This window comes from Vulpes lagopus, chromosome 2 (genome assembly GCF_018345385.1).
Source record: "Vulpes lagopus strain Blue_001 chromosome 2, ASM1834538v1, whole genome shotgun sequence".
Taxonomy (NCBI): Eukaryota; Metazoa; Chordata; class Mammalia; order Carnivora; family Canidae; genus Vulpes; species Vulpes lagopus.
In genome coordinates this window covers 161533254-161558775 of record NC_054825.1, presented here as the reverse complement: position 1 = coordinate 161558775, position 25522 = coordinate 161533254, and the positions used below count along the sequence as shown (strand labels likewise).

General features: G+C 43.7%; 1 protein-coding gene and 1 pseudogene across 3 annotated transcripts in view; both read left to right on the top strand.

Annotated features, from left to right (window-relative positions):
- The first annotated feature begins 8366 nt into the window (after nucleotides 1–8366).
- LOC121484474 lies at nucleotides 8367–10509 on the top strand (annotated as a pseudogene).
- Nucleotides 10510–17022: 6513 nt separating this feature from the next.
- The window catches only part of PPP2R1A (protein phosphatase 2 scaffold subunit Aalpha), a 42653-nt gene continuing 34153 nt past the window's right edge, over nucleotides 17023–25522 (top strand). For 2 of the 3 annotated variants that reach the window (XR_005986038.1, XM_041743725.1), the window contains exon 1: nucleotides 17023–17198. Coding sequence is in view for 2 of the 3 variants with exons in the window: in XM_041743725.1 (XP_041599659.1) it covers nucleotides 17121–17198 (78 nt within the window). In the remaining variant the exon portion in view is untranslated. The remainder of the gene's footprint in view (nucleotides 17199–25522) is intronic. The other variant, XM_041743726.1, reaches the window with a different exon arrangement.

Here is a 25522-nt window from a genome sequence, read left to right as displayed (position 1 = left end):
CATTTCACTTCATAAGAAAGGCAGGCTACACATTAGCACGTCAGTTGTATGTAGCAGGAGTCTCAGAACCTTGACCCCCAGTCTCCTACAAATGGACCTTGAGAGCTAATCTTGAGGTTCCAGCAGGGGAGCACAGCTACTTACATATCCTTGACCAAAGAAAGGTCCTCCCTTATCAGGAAAGTTTGTCCTCTTCTGCCGAGTGTACAGCTTTGGGAAGGATGCACATGGAGCTGAGAGGAAGAAAGGGGACCCCCGTGCCTAGCCTGCTAGATCAGCAGAATCAGTCCTGGCCATCAATGCTGTGACAGATGTCACAATCCTATTCACTTCAAGTCTGAAAGATTCTTTTGGTGGTTGGACACAACACAATGAGAGATGAAAGGCAGAACCGTATTACTAGCAGCTTCACACCAGAGAACCAGAGGGGGTTCACACCAGACGGGGGCCACAGTGCCCCCTCTTGGGAAGAGTAACAGAAGTCTGGAAGTGGATGGGGCAGCTAATATATGAGAAATAGAGTGGGGGTAGTTGAGTTTCAAAGCTCCCTGAGCATTGGCAGTTTGGGATAATTCCCTATGTGCCAGGGCATATGGAGGTTCCTCTTCCAGTGGTCATTGGCTCAAGAACAATTAGAACTGGTGCATGACCAAAACAAAACAAAAACAAACAAAAAACAAAGCAAAACAAAAACCTGGTGCATGATGACCAGAAGTAGGAGAGTCCATAAGGAGAGTGGTGGTGTATGGATTTGATAAGTTGCTAAAGAAGGGCAGCCTACTTTGCCCTAGCCTGGGACTCCCAACTGGGTTGAGGCAACATAAAACAGGAAATTCAAGACTATACTACAGGGTATTTTGGGATATGAATGTCCTGAGGATAGCTAAAGTCCACGATAAAGCCAGACGAGGGACGAGGAGTAGGAGTCTTACAGGAGGCTCATAGTTGTGGAGATAAGAGGACTGCATGATGAAATCAGTGGTGGAGTGTAGTGGATTTGAGTAGACTAAGGAACCCAGAGGAAAACAGCAGATGTAGTAGGCAGGTGAATGGGGAACACAGGGAGGTGATGGCACTGAATATGTGAAAGCTGGGATTTTGATGGAGGTGTGAAAAGTGTTTGGAATTGGGCTGAGTTCACTGGAATGGGGGAAATATATATCTGGGGGACTGCAGAAGCAGTGTTTGGCTGAAGTCACAGTAATGATATGAGGGAGAGATTTGACAGAGGGGAGAAATCCTAAATGGGTGAAGGATGGAGGTAGTAGAAATGTCCAAGCAAGATGGAGGGATAAGTAAAGTAAGGAGTTGGAGGATGATGGGGGTAGCTCTTAGGAATGGAACTATCCACATACAAATTTTTCACAATGATACAATGATGTCATTTTTGCCTCTTCAGAAATCTAGGATCCAGGCGTGTCAGGGATTTATTTTATTGTCTTCATCTCTTAATTTTTTTAATCAGATCAGTTGCCACTCTTTCTTTTCTCTGTCTTCAGTGATAGGGAAAGTTTTGGGATGGTTGTCATTGTTTTGCAGAATGTCTCTCAGTGTGGGTTTCTTTGATTGTGTCTGTCATCCAGAATCTCAGGCACCACCTTGGAGCAGAACTTCTACACAAAGGTGATGGTGGGTCCTCCTGGGGGCATCTGCTCAGAAGCAAAGGTTATGAGGAAATGTCAGTGCACTAGATGTGTGGATGAGCTTCTTGCAGGGAGGAGCAGAAGATGTGGTTTGTTGCAGTGAGCTGGGGAGAAACGGTGTGCCCACAGACATTCAGGCTCCTGGAGGATCCCAGTCAGCTCTCAGATGCAGGTTGATTGGAAGCCAATTACTAGAGTGGAATATCCTAAAGAATGTCTTTCGGGAAGATTCCAGATATTCTCAGGCTCATTACAATTTGAGAAGTAGTGTGGAGCTAAAAGGTCCTGCGTGCTAGTTTCACATTTAGGATCATTTGGAAGGAGTTTCGAAAACCATCACTTGTGCTCTACTCACTCCCCCCTTTTTATGTCAGTTGCTGTGTCCTCAGGACACATCTGAGAATGGAGCTGAAGCTCTGCCAATGGGGAAATAACAACTGTCTGCTTTGCATGGTTTTGTAGGAAGATTCAGTACAGGCACATCCCCAGTGCTGTAGCAGGATTTAGGGTGTTTCTGGAGGGCAATGCCTCTGATGACCGGGGTGAAGAAACTCATGTTATGACCTTGAGATCAGAGCTGTCTGTCTTTGAATCCCTCCTGTTGAAAAGGACATGGAAGGGCATGCTATTCTGTATTTCAAGTTCTTTCCACCTGTGGGGAGACGGGGGCAAGGGAAAGCGTATCAGTTTGATGGGGTTGCCAGGACCATAAACTGAGTGTTGGAAGCAATAGAAATTTATTATATGGGAGTTCTGGAGGCTACAGTCTAAGATGAAAGTGTCCTCAGAACCATGTATTTCTCTGAAGGTCCTGGGGGAGAATCTGCTCCGGGCCACTCTCCCAGCTCTACATCCTTGGCTTTTGGCAGTATAACTCCCGTCTTCATTTGATATTCTCCCCATATGAATGTCTTCCTCCAAATTTCCTATTTCTGCAAGGATACCAGTCATGTTAGATTAGGGGCCGCCTACTCCATATGACCTCTTATTAAATTAACTAATTTCATCTGCAATCACCCTATTTCCTAAAAAGGGCACATTCTGAAGTTCTGGGTGTTAAGACATCAGCATATTAATTTTTTAAGATTTTATTTATTTATTCATGGGAGATACCGAGAGAGAGGCAGAGATAGGCAGAGGGAGAATCAGGCTCCCCACAGGGAACCTGACGTGGGACTTGATCCCAGGACCACAAGACCATGCCCTGAGCCAAAGGCAGACGCTCAACTACTGAGCCACCCAGGTGTTCCATCAACATATTAATTTTGATGGGACTCATTGGAACCCATAACAGAAGGGCTGGTGTTGAAGCCATAAAAGGCATATTTGCAAAATGTGGTTTTTCCAGATAATGAGAAAGAGGCCTGGAGATCTGGAGAGCAAAGGAGAGATGTTTTTCTGAGACAAAGAGTGAGTTCCAGGTGAGACCCTGTATCCTTCCATCCTCCTGAGAGGCCATCGGTTTATACCTTGAATACCTTTCCTTCTCTCTCTCAAGCCTGTCACACTGGCCCTTTTCCCTGGGTTCTTTGGCTCACTCACACCCACTCTTCTCTCCAGGGATCTCTGTCATATGCCTCTGGTTCCTCCCCTGCTTCTTTTTTCCCCCAGGCTTTGTGTCCTTGTCCCACACGCCAAGAATGTCTTAAGAGGTACGTGTTAGAAACTTATAGTTGTTCTTGGTAATTGGCAGCTGGGAGAAAAGTTTTCAAAAATATTCTCAGCTCCCAAGCCTGTCAGTGCTAATGCTGCTTCAGGTGAAATGATAATTGCAGTTGTGAGGGCAGGGGAGCTCCCTGAGCTATAAACACATATCTCAGACCCCAGCTGCCCCTCTTGCACACATACCGCTTGCTCTGCCCATCCACTGAGCCCGCCATGTGGGCAACAAGATCAAGTTGGTGGATTTTCTTTGCATTTCTATCTGAGCAGTAGAATCTGTAAGGGAAGGAGTGGTATCAGGAGTCCAGGTAAGGGAATGTATTAGACAAGGGAGATTTCTGCATATGAATCTGGTCCAGTGCCGAAGCCAGGCATGAAGGTGAAATACATCCTAAGGCAGGAACTAAGATGCTAAAGAGGTGGGTCTTCTAGCCCTTCAGCCATCTCTGATGGCTCCTAAGTCAATATAGTATAATACTCACTGACAGTGATGTGGTTTCATCTATCTGTGGTTAGCATATCTCATTTTTAATGTCCTTAAGGATGGTGGTTCTGGAGTAAGTGTCCTGTACAGCCTACTTTGCATGAACCACAGAGATAATAGTTGGATATAAGGTGCACTCATAACACTTCCATGCTTGTAATAAAGAGTCAATTGAATCTATAGTAATCATTGGATCCTATGCAGAAACAGTGTGTCTGTTCACAGTTGCTGGAATGGACATGTTTTCTGTAACTCTGGGTCTGTGAAATGCTTAGCAGATTAAAAAATTGTGTCTCAATAGATTATGGAGAGATGTTTCCAAGTAAAGTTAGGGAAACAGCTTTTAAGAAAAATGTTCTGAAGTTTCACTGATTTTTAACCTCAAACATATCTTGTGATATTTCTGCTCCTCTTCAATATTATAATACCAATCCTAAAAGTTATGTCAGTTATACAATATACAAGGTTTGTGCCTTAACATTCCATTTTGTGTATGTCTTATATTTTAATATCTTTTTGAAAAAGATTTCATGTATTTATTTTTAAGAGAGAGAAATCAGGAGCACAAGCGAGTGCATGAGCAGGAGGAGAGGCAGAGTGAGAGGAAAGAATATCAAGCTGTCATCTTGCTGAGCATTGAGCCCAGAGCGGTGCCAACCTTAAGACTGTGAGATCCTGACCTGACCACAATCAAGAGTCAGATGCTCATCTGACTGAGCCACTCAGGTGCCCCTATATTTCATTATCTTTTACAAATATTGCTTTATTGCTATTAATTTTATTTAACTCAGGTACTAATTAATTGATACAAATATGATCTGAAGACACTAGTAATATTGTTTCTAATGCACACAATTTAATTGGGCACCAGCACTTTCTGTTTTGGGTTCCTATGTCCTGCGGTATTGTACTTTTGTTGCCATCCTAATATTGAGCCATTCTTGCAATCATGAAATCTTGTCATGGGGCAGGTACCTGAAACTCTAGTACTGCAATCAGTGCATCTACAGTTTATTAAGATCTCTAAAGCTTTATTCAAGCTCCTATTTGGCTATAGAAACAGGCTTCGTAAATAAGTGGGAACTTGTCATTAGCAAAAATTTGAAATAAAATACCACTAATCTAAATTGAAATCATAAAATGCAAACATAAAACTAAACTGAGATCTGGTTTATTTAAAAGAACACAGCTAACTAGTATTTTTGTATATTATGTATTAAACACACTAATTTTGTTACCAGCCTGGATAGGTTCCAATCTCCACTCTGCCCCTAAAGAGTGAATGAATTCAGGCAAAGCACTTTGCCTCTCTGTGCCTATGTTGTCTTCATCTTTATGAGGAATGAATTACTTGGTGCCTCGTGAATTTGTGGGAAATAAGAAGTTACAACATGGGTAGCCATTATACCAGTGAGTCAACATTTCAAGTATTTGGTAATATTTGTGTATGCAACCCTTGAAAGGCCCTAAATGATAAAAGAGCTGTAAGTATAATTTCAAAGTAGGAAGTGTTGATTAGTGTAGGATATTGGATTTCAGTTGACATGATTCATGTGGCCCCTTCCTCATGTTCCCGCACAGGATCCTCTAGCCCAGGAGACAAATATCAGTCACTGAGACCTGACAGGATGGCCACCAGGGATCTGGCAGTAGGAGTGATCTTCTTAATACAGATTGTGGTTGGAATCTTGGGGAACTTCTCTCTTCTTTACCATTATTTCTTCCTTTATTTCACTGGGTATAGGCCAAGGTCCACAGATTTGATTGTTAAGAATCTGATTGTAGCCAACATTTTGGTCCTGTTCTCTACTGGAATATATGACACAATGATGCATTTTGGGTTGTATCATATCATCAGTGATTTTGGATGTAAACTTTTTCCCTATGCTCGTGGGGTGGGCAGGGGAGTGTCCATTGGCACCACCTGCCTCTTGAGTGTCTTCCAAGCCATCACAATCAGCCCCAGGAACTCCAGGTGGGCAGTGCTTAAAGGGAAAGCTGCCAAGTGCATTATCCCTTCTATTGTCCTGTGCTGGGTCTTGCAGATACTGGTAAATATCATATATCCTATGTTTCTTAGTAGCTCTTTAAGCAACAAAAACATCACAAACAGAAAAAGTTTCAATTACTGTTCAGCTGAACGTCATGACAAAACCAGAGACTCATTGTACGCAGCATTGTTGTCATTCCCTGATGTGCTATTTTTGGTGTTCATGCTCTGGACAAGTGGCTGCATGGTCTTCATCCTACATAGGCACAAGCAGAGAATGCAACACATTCTTAGGACCAATGTCTCTTCCACATCATCACCTGAGTCCAGAGCCACCAAAACCATCCTTCTTCTGGTGAGCACCTTTGTCTGCTGTAACACCCTTTCCACTACCTTTTATATTGTTTTGTCTCTTTTTGATAATCCCAGTAAGTTGCTCTTGAACATTAATTCAGGACTCACTCTCTGTTTCCCATCTATCAGTCCCTTTTTGCTCATGGCCCGTGAGCAGAGAATCCATGGTCTGCTTTGTCAGTGCAAAGAACATAAAGTACCTCCAACCTATGAATAGTATGTAAATTTTAAATATTTCTGTACTATTTTTTTTTTGGTAATTCATGCATGCCCTCCACTACAATTATGAGAGGCTAACTGGAGAAGAATGGTAAATAGAACATGTTGATCATCTTCTTCAAAGTGAACCTAAGTTATAATACTAATGGCTGTGAAATAGGATTATCTTTAAATAATCATGTGATTGAAGTTGCTAGTGCTTGCAGGAGGAGTTAGAAATTATGCAAGTATAAACACCAAACCTGAAATAATCTGGATACATGGAGAAGTCTTTGAGTGTGTCATGTAAATTTATCATAGTATATTTCCCAGAAGTGAAGTAGGCTTTGTATTATGAAGGAGCATGAAAATGGATCAGCATGTGGCAGGTCACCACTGAAACTGAAGGGAGTAGTGATGGAGTGAAAAATTCAGTCAGTGAGCAAAGCTTTGGGGAGCCAGTTGCAACTTCATACATTTTATACTAGAGATGCAGTAGTCAGTCATATGAAATATAATGTCATGGAAGCATTGGAGATAAGCATGCGTAAATATTTTCAGGTAGAAATGAACAGATTGTATTGGAATGGGTAGTAGAGAGCATAGAATTACATTTTAGTTGATTCTTTTAAAAATATATTTTATTTATTTATTTGGGAGAGAGATAGCATGAGCGGCGGGGAGAGAGGAAGAGACAGAGGCAGACTGCCCTCTGAGCAGGGAGCACGAAGCCCAACTAGATCCCAGAACCCTGGGATCATGACTGGAGTCAAAGGCATACTCTCAACAAATGGAGCCACCCAGGGGGCCCCATTATAGCTGATTCTTAAACAACAGCAGGTGATTGTGACAATTTTAAAGAAATAGGTATAATGGGCAGCCCGGGTGGCTTAGCGGTTTAGCGCCACCTTCAGCCCGGGGTGTGACCCTGGAAACCTGGGATCGACTCCCACTTCTGACTCCCCGCATGGAGCCTGCTTCTCCCTCTGCCTGTTTCTCTGTCTCTCTCTCTCTCTTGTCTCTGTGTCTCTCATGAATAAATAAATAAATAAAAATTTAAAAAAAGAAATAGGTATAATAGAAACTAGTATCTAGAGAAGACAGATCTTTCTCTCCTTTGTGAAGATGATTTGAGCCTGTTGGCAAGAAAGAAGTTTGGAGGAGAATCCTCGGGTCTCCGAGGTGTAGAGATTAGTTTATGGTAGACTTTCACTGAATTTGGGTCCTGAAGGGAGACCCATTTGAAAGGGAGAGACATGAATCCATTCTGTTCATGTGAGGATATGGCTCCATGATTTTAATTTTCCCTCAATTTTAGGAGAGATTTTTACATAGTTTTCTCTGAATTTACATTCTGAAGCAGAGGCAAAGTTGAGAAATCAGTAATTTGAGAAAAAAGTAGTATTTGATTGAATGAATATATATATTTACAAATTATATATAGAACCTTGTACCACAAAATGGAATCCAACACAAGAAACAGAAAAAATGAAATATCAACACATACATACCCAATACTGTACGTTTAGGGATCTATATCTGTATCTATATCTGTGTGATCTATGGGCATCTGTATATACATACAGATGTAGAGTTAATCATGTCTGTTATCCACCAATCAGTGATTTGGAAATCTGTGCATTAGGACAGTTTTCAATAGTACCAATTATAATAATAACCAATCCTAAGGTGTATGTGATCTGATGTATACATCCTTGTCATGCTAGATGTTTGTTAAAGTTCCATGAAATGTATTTTTCATTTCAACATTGATTCTATTATTTTGCCACATCTTTCGAAATGCTACCCAGTGAGCATAGGAAAACATGTTTGATTTTAAAAGGGGTAATTAGACTGAAGTTGGCCTTAGGAGGTGATATTCTGGAGGCAAAGGGCTGACTTCCACTCCCCTGGAAATCCTGTTCTTTCTGAGTGGTTGGTATTGTGTTACCTGTTCCTGCTGAAATTCTTCATGTTTCTATAGAAAACTCTCCTGCTACCATCTCCAACAGCCAATCTAGTAGTGGATGTGGTGATGCTTCTCCTGTGCCTTGGAACTGAAGGAATTTCACTCTGTTTTGGTGCAAAGGGAAACCTCTGCCATTGAAAGACGCCAGTTGGTATTAATATGGACTTGAACTTCCCACCTGCCTTAATGTCCTCCAATTGCCCGATGCTGCAGACCTCTGACAAAGGGAGGCAGCCTCCACCTGGAAGCCCCAACTTGGTGTATGAATTTTGGAGCCTTTGTGAGACAAATGACAGTTGTGCTCCTATAAAATAGCAGTGATTAAAAGCTAAACTAAATAAATTTTTTTTGAAAAGCAGTGTTTAGCTTATGGTAAGCTCTCCTCAAAATTGACCTTTAGATGTATCATATCTATGTGGCTTTATATTCCAATTATGGAATGAGTCAACATAGACTCACTTTTAACAAGGTAGGAAGGGCCACAAAGGCCCTGTCGTGTGTCATGGAAGGTGTATATTAAGAAAGAAGGCAGACTCTGCCGCAGTTTGATAGGAATAACTGATATTCCTATCAGTTTGGTAGCAATAAGGGGTACCTATCTCTTGAGAGGAAATTTTAACCTCCATGTAGCCAAATCAAAAGGCGCTGGAAACCCTTAATCCTCTGAGAGTGCCCTAAATGCTTGGCCTTGATTACTGATGGTTTAGGTCAGCTGAAACCAGATGTGTCCCCTGGGCCACTGGCTCTGATTAGTCTCAGGGCCAGCTCCACTGAACTGAATCAGAGGAAGGTCCTTCCTTCATTGTTCTCAGAAACCTGGGCTGCTGCCATTGGTGTAGCTCTTCAGTGTGCCATTTGGACAGCTATGAACTGGCAGCTGAAGGACCATTCCTCCTCACCCCCCCTTCCAGTTGCAGTGCAGAAAGATTTATGTGGGTCACTCACTTAACACTCACTGGTGAGGGTCTGTTCTTCATAGAGACTGTCCAGAAACAAGCTGCTAATTGAGCCTGTTTGTGACATGGAGGTATCTTTGTATGGCACAGTTGTGACTCCTCATACCTGGCTTTATTGTGGTACACATGACAAATAAAATTGAAAAAATATTTAACATGCAGCCTTAGCTAAGAAGACCCAAATCTTAGGGAACTGGTGGTGTGGTGGGGCGGTATTGGGTACGTGGAGTACAAGGATTGAAATATGTAACCCCACCACCATTCCCTTTTTATGGGGAGAAGTTTCCTAGGTGGAGTGGGGAGAAGTCTTTGGAAAAGAAACTTGGGCTCTTCAGACATGTCCAGGAGTCCTAGCTCAGCCTTGCCCTTCAAAGGGTGCAACGAAGGTGGAAGAAGCATCTGAGTCCTTCGCTTCCCATCCCCCAAATTCCTCTGTTAAGGTGGTCCTGAGAGGTGAGTGGGGATCTGTGTTGAGTGAGGCATGGAACAGAGTAGCCGGAGGCAACACTGCTCCCATTCTGTGTGGGAAAATACACACTTAGATGCAGAGTCAATCATGTTTTTCATCCACCAATTAATGTATTGGAGCATTGTCACTAGGGACATTTTTCAATAGTACTAATTATAATAATGACCAAACCAAGGCATATGTTATATGATGTATATATTGGAGTGCTAGTTGTTTCATTGTTAAAGTTCTATGAAATGTGTTTTTCATCCCTACTTTAATTCATTTATTTTGCCGTATCTCTTGAAGTAGCACTCAATGAACACAGGAAAACATGTTTGATTCTAAGAGGGGTAATTAGAGTGAAGATGACAGTGCTAGCTGATATTCCAGAGGTAAAGGGCTGTCCTCCACCCCTCTGGAAATCCTGTTCTTTCTGAGTCAATAGTATTATGTTGTTCCTGCTGGAACTTTCCATATTTCTGTAGAAAGCTCTCCTGCTGCCATCTCCAACAACCCAGGTAGTAGTGGATGTGGTGATGCCTGTCCTTTACTTTGGAAATGAAGGAATTCAACTTTTTTGGTACAAAAGGAAACCTCTGCCATTGAAAGATGCCACTTGGCATTAGTGTGGACTTGACCTTTCCATCTGCCATGATGTCCTCCTATTGCCTGCTGTTGCAGACCTCCCTCCGTGCTCTGCTTGGAAGCCATCCTGAACAGCATCCTGCTCTTCTTCTGTGGTTCAGGGCTGCTGATTGAGGTGCTCACCCTGGTTATTTTCTCCAGGATAGACAGGATTTGAAATACAGAAATTTCAGCCAGAATTTTTCATGGGCTCACACCAGATACTTCAGGCCTTTAGCCACACCAGTGAGATTTTGTGAGTCAGATTGTCTTGGGAAAGGTCACAGCTTTCCCTCTGTATAGGCATTTGAGTAACAGTGAGCATGAGGCCACTGGGCGTCCTCTTTTAATGCAGGACCAAGAGTTCAAGAGACTGCTCTAACTTCAGCCTCAGGAGGGTCAAGGCTGTCCCATCCTGGCCCTTCTCACAAGCATTCTCTCGCTGCCCTCCAGTTCTCTTTGAACCTCCTAGTTAGAGCATCTTGTGTGGACCCTGTAGGATCCCTGGACTACCAGCAAGACCACAGCCACATACTCTCTATATGTGTTGTGTCACACCTGTCACTTGAGCGTAGAGAGCCTCAGGGTGGTCTGCTCCCAGGGTGAGACAAAAGCCTCTCACCTTGATCCTCAGAGATGAATGCCAGAAATTTTTTTTGTAGATCAGTGTTATTTTCCTACTCTTATCATGAAAGAAACACTTTAATAACCAATGTGTATTTTTTGTCAAAAGACAATAAAGGAATAGTCTACTTACAATTAATAGAGTAACTCAGACATTTACATATCAGTGGAGCTTATTTCCTCTTTTTATGTATGTACATGTCTGTCAATTTTCAACATAATTTATGTTATAATCCTACATAATAATTGACCTCTACTTTTGAGTTGTATCCTTATGTCTTAGTTTAACCTGTTAATTTCATCATATATTTAAAAAATAATCACAGTGTCATTTCTTTATGTACTATGAAACCCCACCTTTATAATTTAAGGACAATACTAATCCATTTACTTTACCCCTTCAATTTGATTGCTGAGATGTGTTTTAAAAACTTAAAGGCACATTCAGTGGTCATAAGTGTGTAAGTGTGTAGCTCATTGACAGTTTACACAAGGATCACCTTTCTGTATGTGGCACCTTTTTCACTAAATAGCATATTGTCAGACCTCATAAGCCCCTGGTGCTCCTTACCTATCACTACTCATCAGAGCCATCACTGCTCTGATGTGAGACAACTATAGGTCACTTCAGCCTGTTTCACATTTGATATAAAGGAAGTAATAGAGCTTGAATTCTTCTATATTTTACTTTTGCCCTTCCTTCTATGTTTGTAAATTTAGTGCTGCATGCTGTTATTGATCATTCATTGGCATTGCTCTATAGGGTTCCATTGTGTATATAAAACAATTTGATCATTCCACTGCTAATTAGCCTATGGGTGGTTTTCACTTTGAGACTATTAAGTTGTGCTGGTATATAAATTTAGATCATGTCCTGTTGGCACACATACAAATTTGTTTGCTGTACAAGTAAGTAACAATGCACTTGGTGGATGACAAATCTACATCTTGGCAGCTTAAGGAGATGGTGCCCAGGGGGTTGGAAAATGTTTGTAGGAAGTTTCACACCCACTAGCAGTGTAGGAGATTTTCTGTTTTGTGCACATCCTTGTCAAAATTGTCATTTTTTCCACAATATGTTTTTGACTTCTGGTTGGTGTGGGATGGTACCAAGTAGTGATTTCATTTCCGTGATTACTAGGAAAGTTGAGTATCCTTTCATGTATTTGACATTGGGCAACCTTTTTTTGAAGTATATGTTAATTCATTTTATCCATTTTTAAAATTTTTATTTATTTATTTGAGAGAAAGAGAGCACAGGAGTAGGAGGCAGAGCAGATGGAGGGGGAGAAGCAGACTCCCCACTGAGCAGGCAGCTGGACATGGGGCTCCATCCCAGGCCCAGGGATTATGACATTGGCCAAAGGCAGACACTTAATCAAATGAGCCCCCAATCACCCCATCCTTTCTTTATTAATTTGTAATGGTTTTTTATATGTGCTGGACACATTTCCTTTGTTGGGGTCTTTCTCCATCCTCTGTCTGTCTCTCATGTGTGTTTCCAAATGAGGAGAAAGTGTTAATGTGAATATAAGTTTTATCCTTTATAGATAATGTTTATCATTCTATTCAAGAGATACTTTCTTATACTAAGACTATATTCTTCTTTGTTATTTTTAAATCTCTATGTAGTTTTAAAATTTAGACCGTCAATCCATCTAGAGTTGACTTGTTGCATGTATGGTAAATTCCATTTTTTTTTCTGAAAAGTTAACAAATTTCAATTCATTCAGAATATAGGATATTATATGTGGAACTGAAGGGAACAGATGTGAACTACAAAGCTCTTACTCCCTGTGTGCATGAATAATACTGTCTTATGTCTCCCTCCATGGAGTCTCAGGTCTTCTCCCAGCATCCATGCAACTGGCAACTTGCAACTTTGCAAATGGGGTAACATTTACAAGCCTTTACATATCTTGACAGTCTTGGCAATGAAGATGGGATAGGTGTACCCTACAAGCACTGGCCTTTGTGAGTTGCCATGTAGCAGAGGGAAGCTAAGTTGATATGGTCCTTTGGGCCTCTCACAGTCTGTGTGCAGTGCTATAAGAAAACGCCAGTCTGGCTACCTTATAGCCAAGTTTGTATCTCGGTGTTTTGGAGGATGAAAAATCTGAGATTTGGGTGCCAATGTGGTCCATGAGGGCCTTTCTGTGGGTTGCAGCCTTCTATCTTGAATCTTCTATCTCACCTTGTATCTTCACAAGGTGAAAGGGGCTAGAGAGCTCATAGGTCTAGGCCTCTTTGTAAAAGGCCCCAATTCCATTCATGAGGGCAGAACCTCCCAATCACTTCCCAAAGTATCACCTCCAAATACCATCACTTTAGGGGCAATATATGAATTTTGAGGGGACACAAACAGACCATACCAGGGCACTTTGGAAAAAGTTCAACACTAGTAGTTCTTTTTACATCAGGAAGTAATAGGCATTATTGTGCTATAGACTTGTGCTTCCGCATCCCAGAAGTGATAGAGGGGATTTTCCCAATCAGGGTGAGGGACAGGTAGAGAAGTGATACGGGGACACAGGGCCTTTCACTTGCCACTAGTGGGGGGTTAAGGATTTAGGTTTGCCTCTGATGTACCAAGGTTTCAGAATGTCCATGATATTCTCTGTTGGCAAAATTAAAGGCTTGTCTCAGTTGCTATCACCTTTTTGCCAGTAGGAGTGGCTGATAATTCTAATTTCAGAGTCCTGTTTCCCAGTGAAAATTCACTGGAACCCTCTGGGCAGGTGTACAATGCTCAATCCCTCCAGCAGTGAAGGAAAAGTTCTTGTCTCTTTGCCTTCCATCACCTAAAAGGAGGTCCCTTATTGGACTCCTAGCATACAGGAGATGGTACAAGTGTCTGTGAGGAATGAATTTATTATTTAGAACCTCTGGCAAAAGGAAGCAGCCTTCACTTAGAAGCCACATTTGCTGTATGAATTTGTGGCCTCCATGACATAACTAACAGATGCTCTTTTTAAAAATAGCAGTAATTAAAAACCAAACTAAATTAATTTAAAAAAAAAAGAGTATTAGCTTATTACGGAGCTCTCCTCAAAACTGACCCTTGGATATGTGTGACATTCCTCAGGAACTCCTGACTGCCCTAAATCCAAGGAAAGGAAAAACAAATGGTTAAGGAGAGCATGTGATGTAATAGGGGCACCGGGTGTTATATGCAACTGATAAATTATTGAACACTACATCTGACAGTAATGGTGTACTGTATGTTGGCTAATTGAATTTAAATTAAATTTTTAAAAAGAAAAGTAAATGGTTAACTTATAGAGATTATAGTTCTGCAAGACATGAGACTCCTTCAGTTTACAAATGTCTTAGTGATGGGGATCCCTGGGTGGCTCAGCGGTTCAACGCCTGCCTTTGGCCCAGGGCGTGATCCTGGAGTCCCAGGATCGAGTCCCGCATTGGGCTCCCGGCATGGAGCCTGCTTCTCCCTCTGCCTGTGTCTCTGCCTCTCTCTCTCTCTATGTCTGTCATGAATAAATAAACAAAATCTTAAAAAAAACAAAAACAAATGTCTTAATGATTTACAAGAAAAAAAAGCATTCTTAACAATAACCAAATTTCCAGAAGGAAACTCTCAAGTGTCTTAATGTTAATGCTGTGCTAGGTGGAAAAACAATCTTGACAATGTCAAGTCCTCCATTATCTTCTAGGTCCTCTTTAGTGTATGAAAGTTCTTTTGAAAACCTCCGTTTGTCCCTACCCTCAACTCCTAAGTATATTATCAGTCACCTCTCACAGCCCAGGTGCACCAGCTCCTTCTGCCCACAGGTCCTGTTCTCCTGCTTTAATAAAATCACCTTTTTGCACCAAAGACACTTCAAGAATTCTTTCTTGGTCATTGGCTCCAGACCTTACCAACACTGAAAAACTACATCAACTGTCTGGCTTAATATTCCAGTTTTGGAATGAGTCAACATGGACTCACTTGTAACAGGATAGGAAGAGCCCCCAAAGTCCTACGCGGGGCAGCCCTGGTGGCTCAGCGGTTTAGTGCTGCCTTCGGCCCAGGGCCTGATCCTAGAGACCCGGGATTGAGTCCCACATTGGGCTCGCTGCATGGGGCCTGCTTCTCCCTCTGCCTGTGTCTCTGCCTCTCTCTCTCTCAGGAATAAATAAATAAAATATTTTTTTAAAGTCTTATGTGTCATGGAAAGTGCATTTTCAAGAATCAAGGCAGACTTTTTCCAGCAGCGTCTCAGCTTGACAGGAATAAGTGGTACCTCTCCATTTAGAGGAAATTTTAAGCTCCACACTGTAGCCAAAGCCACTGGTGCTAGGAACCCTCTGAGGCTGTCCTAAATGCATGGCCCTGATCACTGATGGTTTAGGGCAGCTGAAACCTAATGGTGTCCCCTGGGCCACTGGGTCTTGTTAGTTTCAGGGCCAGCTCTGCAGAACCGAATCGGAGGCAGGCCCTTCCTTCAGCTCCTTCCTTTTGGTCACATCTCAAAAACCTGGGCTGCTGCCAAGGGTCTAGCTGTTCAGTGTGTTACTTGGAAAAGTATGGACCAGCATGTTAAGAACCCCCTCCATCCACTGCCTTGTTGGGCTGTGAACTGTGGAAACCAATTGCAGTGCAGAAATGCTTGCGTGGGTCACTCATTTAGATGCCCATGGTGAGGGCCTGTTCTTCACAGAGACTGCCTAGAATCAAGCTGATGATTGAGCCTGTTTCTGATGCAGAGGTATTTTTGATGGGGAACAAAGGACTAGCTAAGGACAAAGCACAAGCCCTGGGAAGTACATTGACAAGTCCTTGAAACAGGGAGAGTGATGTTCCTCTACAGACTCAACTGCCTTGATGTTCATACTTTGCTAAGGGCAAAAGGCAAGATTAGCCAGACACCCAGGATCCTGTAAGTCTACTTTAACATATAAAAATTCCTTTAGAAATTCCCTTTATCTCTAAACCCCCAAGAAACAGGTTGGCAATCATCCCACAAGCACGTGGCTCACCAATATGCATTTGAAGGGTCTCCTGACTCAGGTTTTATTAGACCGTAATAAGTGACCTTTTCTCAACAATAGCTAGCCCCCTCAAGGTCCTGGAAGCCTTGCTTCCAAAATTCCTTAGAGAGTATGCTATCCTCAAACCCCTCCCAACCCCCAGGTATATAATCAGCCACCCCTCACAGGCCTGGGGCAGCAGCTCTTCCTGTCCACGGGTCCTGTCCCCGTGCTTTACTAAAACCACCATTTTGCACCAAAGACGTTTCAAGAATTCTTGGTGGTCGGTTCTAGACCTCACCTATAATTCCAAAACTTCATCAGTGGTAGTGGTAGTCGTATGTGGTTCTGAGGGCTGGACGGCAGTGAAGCAGTGAACGGGAGACATTTACGCAGAGATCTGCTCTCCAAGGAAAGGGATGTTCTGGACAAATGCTGTTTGACGTGAAAAAGCATGATGTACTGCGAGGGCTCTAATTTTTCAGGGCCACTGAAGTGTAAAACGAGAAGTGGAAGATGTGCCTAAGTACGGTCTAGGAACCAGATTCACAAGGGCCTTGACTATCAGCCTGAAGGGCTTGAGTTTCATCGAGAGAGTAAGGCAAGTCACCAACCTTCGCTGGGCCTCCGCATAATAACGCAAAAACCTAAGGCTCATTCCCATCTCCTCCCTCACAGAGTTGCCAGCAGTACGTCCACCAGGAACCAGGACCACTGCCTGCCTCACAAGCCAAAACTTGCAGACTCTCCGGGTCCTCACATGACGTCACGCACTCCAAGCGACGCATGCACAGAAGCTTTGTGCTGGACCGGCCAAGGGCAGGCTTTGCTTCCTTGGAATCCCTCCATTTATTGGTTAGGTACAACTGCTCGTCTCCCTCGTCGTTAGCGGCGACGTAGGCGGGTACAATCTTGGTCGCTAAGATACCGCGTACTTCCGTTTCCTTCCCCTCTCTGCTATACTGAGACAGCCGACCTCGTCCCTTCAACCAATGGCAAAATGGGCAGTGGGCGGGGCTTCATTTATCCGGACCAACGAAATGCGGGCGTCGCGCGGCCAATGACCGTGGGGCAGCCCCTGTAAAGTGGCTCAGGCAGCCCCACGCTCGTCTTCCGTCCTCTTCCCAGCCCTACCCTTCCTGCCCCGGTTTCAGCACGGCGCCGGCTGCAGTCTGACAGGAACGGGACGGAGCCAAGATGGCGGCCGCCGACGGCGACGACTCGCTCTACCCCATCGCAGTGTTGATAGACGAGCTTCGCAACGAGGATGTTCAGGTCCGGAGGCTACGGGGGTCTTGGGGAATTACGGGAAGAGGTAATGGGGGCACGGACGGCCCTCGCGGAGAAGGCTCGGTGTTCGCTAGGAGTGGCGGAAGGGGGAGGCGGCCAATCAGCGTCCGGCTTTCACGTTTCCATGTCCCTGGACTGGATGAGAGGGCGCCCGGGATTGGGTGTTGGCCCACTGGAGGGCGGGAGGCAGGCCAGCCTGGAGGCGCCCGGGCCTGCCAAGTGCGCGCGGCGGCCCGGGTCCTGGGAAGCTGCGACTGGGGAGGGGGTCAGGCCACTGGGTGGGGCGGAGGGAAGGGCTCGGTGATTGGCGGCGGCCCCGGAATGGCCCCTTGGGGATGGGGCGCGCGGCCTATTCCGAGTGGGGGAGGGGCCCCCGGTGTGTGGGGGCTCGGGTAGGTTCTCTCCTTACTGTGTTCTGGCGGCTGGGCCTCAGCGCCGTGGGGTAAACTCTCGGAATGGGGCCTGAGCGGTGACGGCTGCCCTTCCAATTCCTGCTCTCCCTCCCTTTTCAGTTTTGGTGTAGAATCCACGAGGGGAGGTGCGGCGAGAACACCCCATTCCCACCAGGGCAGCTAGCCAAATTTAAGCACGGATTTCGAGATTGAGATTCTCCCGCCTTCTGGGGCCCTGCCGGGCTGCGGTGGGCAGTTGACTAAACAGCCTAGCACATTTCTGGTGAAGGGCTGAGAAGACTGAGGACTCCACGGTTTGCCCATCCCGGCCCTACCTCCCACCCGCCGTGTGACCTTGTGCAAATTACTTCATCGCTCTGGGCCTGTTTTCTCTGCAATGTAGGCTAATAATAGTTCAGGCCTCCCTGGGTGGTTGTGATGGCCTGGACGAGTTAATACTGCAAGTAAAATAGAACGGTGCCTAATTGTTATAAGGGCCCAATAAATGTTAGCTGCAATTATTGGGAGTAGTAATGGAAGAGGTCCCATTCCTTTATAGGAGCTTCCATTTTTCTGTTATGAAATTGAGCGGATTGCATTAGGCCCAGCCTCTGAAGTTCCAGGTAGATCACTGATTCTGGAGTCAGACAGGCTGCTGCTGTACTTCTTGCTAATTGACATGGGCAAGTTTGTTAATCCTCTTGGCCCTGGCTTTCCTCTTCTCTCAGATGGAGGTAATTATCTGGTTCATAGGGCTCTTGTATGAATTCATTTGTTCAATAAACACCTGCCCCATGTCAGTTATGGTGATAATGGTGACACCAGTTGTTATACAAGAGGCAGATGTGAAACAGCTGAATACATTATTAACAGTTGTGAGATGTGGGAAGGAAACAGGGTGATAGTGAATCAGTATTTATTGGGCCTTAGCTCTAGGTAGTGCATTGTTTTAGGCACATGTATACAAAAAGGAACAAGATGGACAAAAACTCGTGGACTCCTACAACTTTTATGTTGCCTGTGGAGAAACAGACAATAAGACAATTAAGTTAAAATGTGTACCATGTAAGATGGCAATAAATGCTTTGGAGAAAAATGAAGCAGGGATGGGGAGGACGGGAGAATGTTACAAGTTTAGAATGACTAGGGAAGTCCTTATTGAGAAGGGGACATTTTAGCAGAAATGTGAATGAGAAGCAGGCCTCATAGATATCTGGGGGAATAGCATTCCAGGTAAAGGAAGCAAGCGCAAAAGTCCTGCAGCAGGAATATGTAATGCATGCTCTGAGAACTGCAGGAAGCCAGTGTGACAGGAGCCAAGAGAATGAGCTGTTGGGTGTCAGGAGATGAAGATAAAAGGGACTATGACTCAGAGGGAACTTGTGAGCAGTCACTTAAACTAGGTGTTGCCAGATCATTGAGCACAATGGTTAAGAAAGTTTTTGAGATGTTTTATGGTACAGCTTAACAAGTTTAAGTAGCATGAGGACCTGTGGATAGAAGGAGCTGTACTTCTGTATGAAGCCAGTGGTTAAATGCATGGTGCTCAAGGGGCAAGGGATGTGGAGGGAGTATTAGATCATAAATGTTTTCGAATTTCTAATTGTAAAACTATTTTCACAAGATTTCTCTGGTTTGGTATTAACTATTGGTGAGATATAGAGGCACTCTTTAAGAATGTAGCAAACAGGTTTTTTGTCCTTATTGAAACTGCAGCTGTAGGTCAGCCTTCTGGGCTAAAAATGAACATATTTCTGCTTCTATCCCTCATCACAGGGATTGGCAAATGGCCAAGGGTGGCCCTTTGCCTTTTTATTTTTTAATAGAGTGTTATTGAAAACACAGACTCTTCCATTTACATATTATCCATGGCTGCTCTGTGAAACAATAGGGTAGAGTTGAGTAGTTGCAACAGACAGTTTTGGCCCCTTAACGCCTAAAATATTTACCACCTAGTTCTTAATAGGAAAGAGGATGCCAACCTTTTTTTTTTTTTTTAAGATTTTATTTATTTATTCATGAGAGAGAGAGAGAGAGAGAGAGGGGCAGAGACACAGGCAGAGGGAGAAGCAGGCTCCATGCAGGGAGCCTGATATGGGACTCGATCCCAGGACTCTAGGATCACACCCTGGGCCAAAGGCGGCGCTAAACTACTGAGACACCCAGGGATCCTGAAAAATAGATAATTAAACAAAATATGAAAACTCGACTTGAACCACCTCTGTATTAAATCCTATCCTCTCTTCCCCCCACCTCCACCCCCAAAGTAGCCTATGTAATGAGGTCCTTACAAATCTTGGTAGGTATGTGCTGTTCACTGTGCTAGCCACTCTCTATATGTGGCTGTTGAACACATAAAATGTGGCTAGTTTGAGTTGAGATATGCTTATAAGTATAATATATTACTAGATTTCAGAGACATATTATGGAGGGTATTAAACATTTCAGTGAAACTTTTTATCTTGATTACCCATTAAAATAATAAAAATGTTATATTGGGTTGAATAAGATATGTTAAGATTAATTTTGCTTGCTTGTTATTTTTTTTTTTAATGTTACCAGAAAATATACACTTATGTGTATGGCTTGCATTTATTGTCTGCATTATATTTTTTCTTTTTTCTTTTTTTTTCTTTTTGGCCTTCATTATTTCTATTGGAGTATGCTGACTCTAGCTCATGCTCTATTCATATATCGAAGAAGCAAGCTAATGGGTTTTTTTTTTAATTTTTTAAATTTAATTTTATTTATTTATGATAGGCACACAGTGAGAGAGAGAGGCAGAGACATAGGCAGAGGGAGAAGCAGGCTCCATGCACTGGGAGCCCAACGTGGGATTCGATCCCAGGTCTCCAGGATCGCGCCTCGGGCCAAAGGCAGGCGCCAAACCGCTGCACCACCCAGGGATCCCTTTTTATTTTTTTTAAACACTAAATATTTTGTTTTACAACTTGCACTTTTCACTTAGTATTTCTTCCATATTTTTTCATGCAGGTACATACAAATCTGTGTTTAAAAGGAGTTTGAATATTTTCATAAGAATCAGAGACAAAAAAGACTGCCCACTCTCACACTGTGCCCATGTGTATGGGCTTTCCGAGGATGCGGCTTGGCTCTGATTCATCTCTCAGGACTTAGTGGCTCACTATAAACCTCAGAATAGAGGAGCCCAGAAAGGGTTAAATAAATTATAGCTGGTATCTGTTGGGTCCCTGCTCTAAGCTAACTGCTACAAAGGGAAGTATATTTACAAGCTTACTGAATTCTCACAACCACCCTCTGAAGTAGGTCCTGTGGGTACCTGCATTTTCCTGATGAGGAAACTGAAGCACAGCATAGTTAGTAACTTGGCCAAATTCATGGAGCTGGGAAGTGGAGGATCCAGGAAAGGTTCCCAGAGGAAGTATAAGACCTGAGGAGAGAATAGAATTTGGGGTGGACAGAAACTGGCTGACTATATCCATATGCCAGATACTTTAATTGGTCTTTAATGAGACAATCTCGGATACTAGAAAGAACATGGAATTTAGAATCCTCTAGTCTTGATTCATTTGCTCAGCATATACTTGTTCAGCACCTCCAATGTGTCAGACTGTTTTAAATGCTAGAATACAGCAGGGAGTAAAATGGCAAAGCTGCCACCTTCATGGGGCTTATGTTCTAGTAGAGGAGGCAGACAGTAGATCAAGAATGTGAAGTCAGTGGCAGTAATTGCTTACTAGAAAAATAAGGCAGGGACCAGGGACTAGAGCAAGCCCAGGGTTGCCTTTTTTTTTTTTTTTTTTAATTCCACTTATTTATTTTTAAAGTTTTTATTTATTTGAGGGACAAGGAGAAGCAGTCTCCCCACTGAGCCAGATGTGGGTCTCAATCCCAGGACCCAGATCATGACCTCAGCCAAAGTCAGCTGCTTAACCAACTGAGCCTCCTGAGCTGCTTTTTAGATAGGGTAGTTAGAGAAGATTCTCTGAGGAAGTGATAGAGAGCAAGGACTTGAATGAAATGAGGGAGAATTAATGGGGGAGGGGGGCAATCCAAACAGTTGGTACAAAGGTCCTGAGGTGGAAGCATGCTTAGTGTAGGTCTTTGTTGCTAAAGCAGAAAGAATGGCAAAGTGGTAAGAGGTGAGGACTCATCTGGAATGAGATCAAGTGAAGGCTTGTGGACCAGAGCAAAGGCTTCTGTAAGATTGGGGAGCTATTGCAAGGCTTTGTGTGGAGGAATGACATGTTCTGACTTAATTCTAAAGGATCCTCCTGGCTGTTGAGTAGGGGCTGGGCAGGAGCAGATAGACCTGTTGGGTTGTCATTGCAGAGCACCTAGGACTGATGGCATGTATGTAGGGAGAAGAGGTTAGATTCTGGGTATGTTAAGAGGAGTCCTTTTGGGGATAGGATGTAATGTGTTGGGTGATGAAGGGGAGAGTCCAGGATGTCTGAGCTTTGAATCCTGGCTCTGCCAGTTTATTCCCTGTGTGTCCTTGGACCAACTCCTTTTCCTCACTGGGCCGGGATTCTTCACCTGTGGAGGGAGAATAATGATGAGGAAGCAACATCTGCCCTGGAGGTTTGAAGATGCAGTGGAATTGGCAAGTTAAGTGGCTGCCTAGAAGTAGGCATTCAGTAAGTGATGACCTTGTTCAGTTGTTGTGGTATCTTACTGTTTTATACTTAGGAGAGTGATGTGCAAAGAGATTGCATCCTTTACCTAAGGGCTTCCCAGTCAGTAAGAGGCAGAGGCTGGATTATAATATCCACATGTGTTTGGGGCCCCACATTACTTAGACTGTGGTCCACTGGTTGAGAGGCAAGGTTTCTGTTAGACTCTGTTTTCTCATCTATAAGATGGGAGTGATTTTGTAATTTAGGAATTTGTAAGGGGGTTGTGAGGATTAAGTAGTATGGTACATGGAAAATCCTTAGAACAGTGTTTGGTGTGTTATAGGTGTTCAGTAGTGTTGGCCTATAGTAGTTATGTTGGTGATGAGATAATGGGGTCTTTGTCAAGAGGTGGTGCTTGAGTATTTTAAAGACTATTCTCATTATTTAAGAGAGAACACGCATGCATGAGTGATAGCAAGGAGAGGCACAGAGGTGGAGGCAGAGGGAGGAAAGAGAAGGCGAAGCAGACTCCCTGCTGAGTGTGGAGCCCAACATGGGGCTTGATCCCAGGACCCAGAGATTGTGACCTGAGCTGAAATCAAGAGTTGGACACCCAACCAACTATGTCACCCAGGCGCTCCTTTAAAGACTGTTCTTTTCATGATTACTCTAGAGTATTGTTTCTCAACTTGGGGTGATGTTGTTTTCCCCAGGAGACAAATGTCTGGAGATCTTTTTGATTGTCACAGCTGGTGGGTATAGTGCATCTGGGGTCCCATGGGGAGAGGTAAGTGATGACCAGTGTCCTGCAATGCACAGGACCGCCCCCACCACAAAGGTAACCCGGGTCTGAATGTTAGTAATGCTGAGGTTTAGAAGCCCTACTATGTGCCCAGCCTCATAATGTGTACTTTGTATGTGTTAATAAAGTCCTCACAAAAGATATCTGAGATAGGTGCTAATTTACTTTCCTTTAAAAGATTTTTTAATAGTTATATATCAGATGTAATGTAATGACACAAGGAATTAGCCAAGGGCACTAGGTTTCAGGGCAGCCCTCCTCACCACCAAGCTGAGTCCCCTGTGCAGAAAAAGTCTAGGCCTGGAAGTGACACAGGGAAACACAGCCATGGGTGGAAGCAGAGTGGGATTTCAAATCCTGGCCTGGCTACTTTCCAAGTTACTCAGCCCTTCTGGCCTTGATTGTCTTGTTAAATGAAAAAAGAATGGAAGACGCACAGGCTGGGTTGTGTGGGTTAGTGAGATGTTCTGCATAAAGCCCCTGCAGTTGCTAACCACTATCCGAGATCTTGCAGCAGCTTGCTCCATGTGTATGTCTCAGAAACATGGAGTTCCAAGCTCCGACTTTTTATGGAACACATGGGGAATTGGTGAATGAGAAGTTAGAAATAAGGTGGTTCCCTGAGAGTTTAAACTAAAAAGAGTTGTGTAGGATGGCAGAGAACTGGGTTCAAGTTGCAGGTTCTGCCACAGTTCACTGAGTAGCCTGCATTCCTCTCTCTGTGTCTTACTTACCTCTCTGTAGGATGACTGTGGGGCTGGGGTCTGCCTCTTGCGTTGTCATAAGAATTACAAGGGAGAACCTGTGTAGAGTACCTAGCTGTGTACCTGGCACATAAGTACTCTGAATTGTAGTTGTTTTAAAACACTGAAATTATTTCTATTTATGCTTTTTTAGCTTGCCCAGCCCTGTACTAGGTTCAGGAGTCACCACTGGAAATAGTTGAACAGTCCTGACCATTGTCCCAGAGACAAGTCACCTTCTAAATGAGGGAAACAGGCATATCCATAAATAATTATGCTAGGCAAACTGCTGTGAGAACTGTTCACTCTAGTGCTGCAATTTCTGAAGGTGGAGAGATTACTGACCCATCCCCCTCCCCCTCCCCGCCAATGCCAAATACATGAGAAACAATGGTAAAGAATAACAGCTAACACTGACGTGTTTGCTGCCTGCCAGGCTCTGTCTCTAGGTTTTCCTTAATTTGATCATCCCAGCAATCCCATGAGGTCTGCCCTGTTGTATTTCCCATTTTACTGGGAGGAAACGGAAGCTCTGAAGTGTCCAGACTTGTCCAGGGACCCTTAGCTAGTGGGTAAAGCCAGAGTATGTGCTCATTTGTTGTTTAAAAAATAAATTAAAAAAAAAAAAAAACACACACAAATTCAAATGATATAGAAATACAGGTTGTGATGCCCATTTTCTCTCTTCAGCAGTATTAAATGATTACCAAGTGGGTGCTTTGTTTTTCACACCCACACACATATATTCATTTAAAAAAGTGATCCTTTATGAAATAAGGAAGAAAGATATGTAAACTTCAGGACTTTATAGGAGATAGACTCTGTCTCTCACTGGGCATTTCCCCCCAGCTCCTTGTTAAAGCACACACATTACATTACAGACCCACCACCCTTTTGCTAGCCACCAGGTTTCCCAAACAAAAAGATTGCTCCAGATATCCTCCAGATGCTTGTCTCTGCTTGTATTAACATCTGTATTTCCTTTATTTAAAAAAAAAAACAACAAAAAAAAACCCAGCAGATATTTATTGGGCTCTAACTCTGAGCAGGTGCTGTCCTGGGTTCTTGGGGCACAGGGTGAAGAAGACAGGGTCCCTGCCCTGTGAAGCTTACGTCCTGGTGAGGAAGGACAAACTGAACAAAGAAGTCTGTGTTGAAAGTGGCGAGCGTTCATGTATGTGGAGAGTGATGGTGTGCTGTTTCCCTGGGCAGTTGTGAGGATCCAGCAGAGGCCTGGGTAAAGTAGGGGGAGCTCTGAGGTGTCTGGAGGGACAGTGTTTCAGGCTGAGGAGACAGTACATCAGTGAGTGCAAAGAGCTGGGTGAGAGTGGTGTTGCATTGTTGGTTTGTTGGTTTACTGTCAAGGAAACTTAAGGCAGGATTTCCAGGGGTAAGGGGACAGTAGGTGGTGAGAGTTGGTGGGGAGGGGGCTAGATTATGTGGCTTCAGAGGCCATAGCCAGCCAGGCCTTCAGATTTCTCTCTGAAGAGAAGGTGGACTGCATGTAGCTCATACTGGACACCTTTGTAACAGGGAAGCTCCCTGGGGTCACACTGTACGTGTTTGTGTCAGGGAAGCTTTGTGGATCCAACGGGAATATGGGCTTTAAAAAGGAGTGTTTCTGCAGGTGAATATAGTGGTGGGAAGTGAGATTTTAGATATTGTGTCTCCATGTACTGGGCTGTGTGCTGAGGGCTGCTGGGTATAAAGGCAGCCTCAGTCCAGAGTGACAGTGGCTGTTGCAAAACCATGCCTGTGGAATGTCATAGGT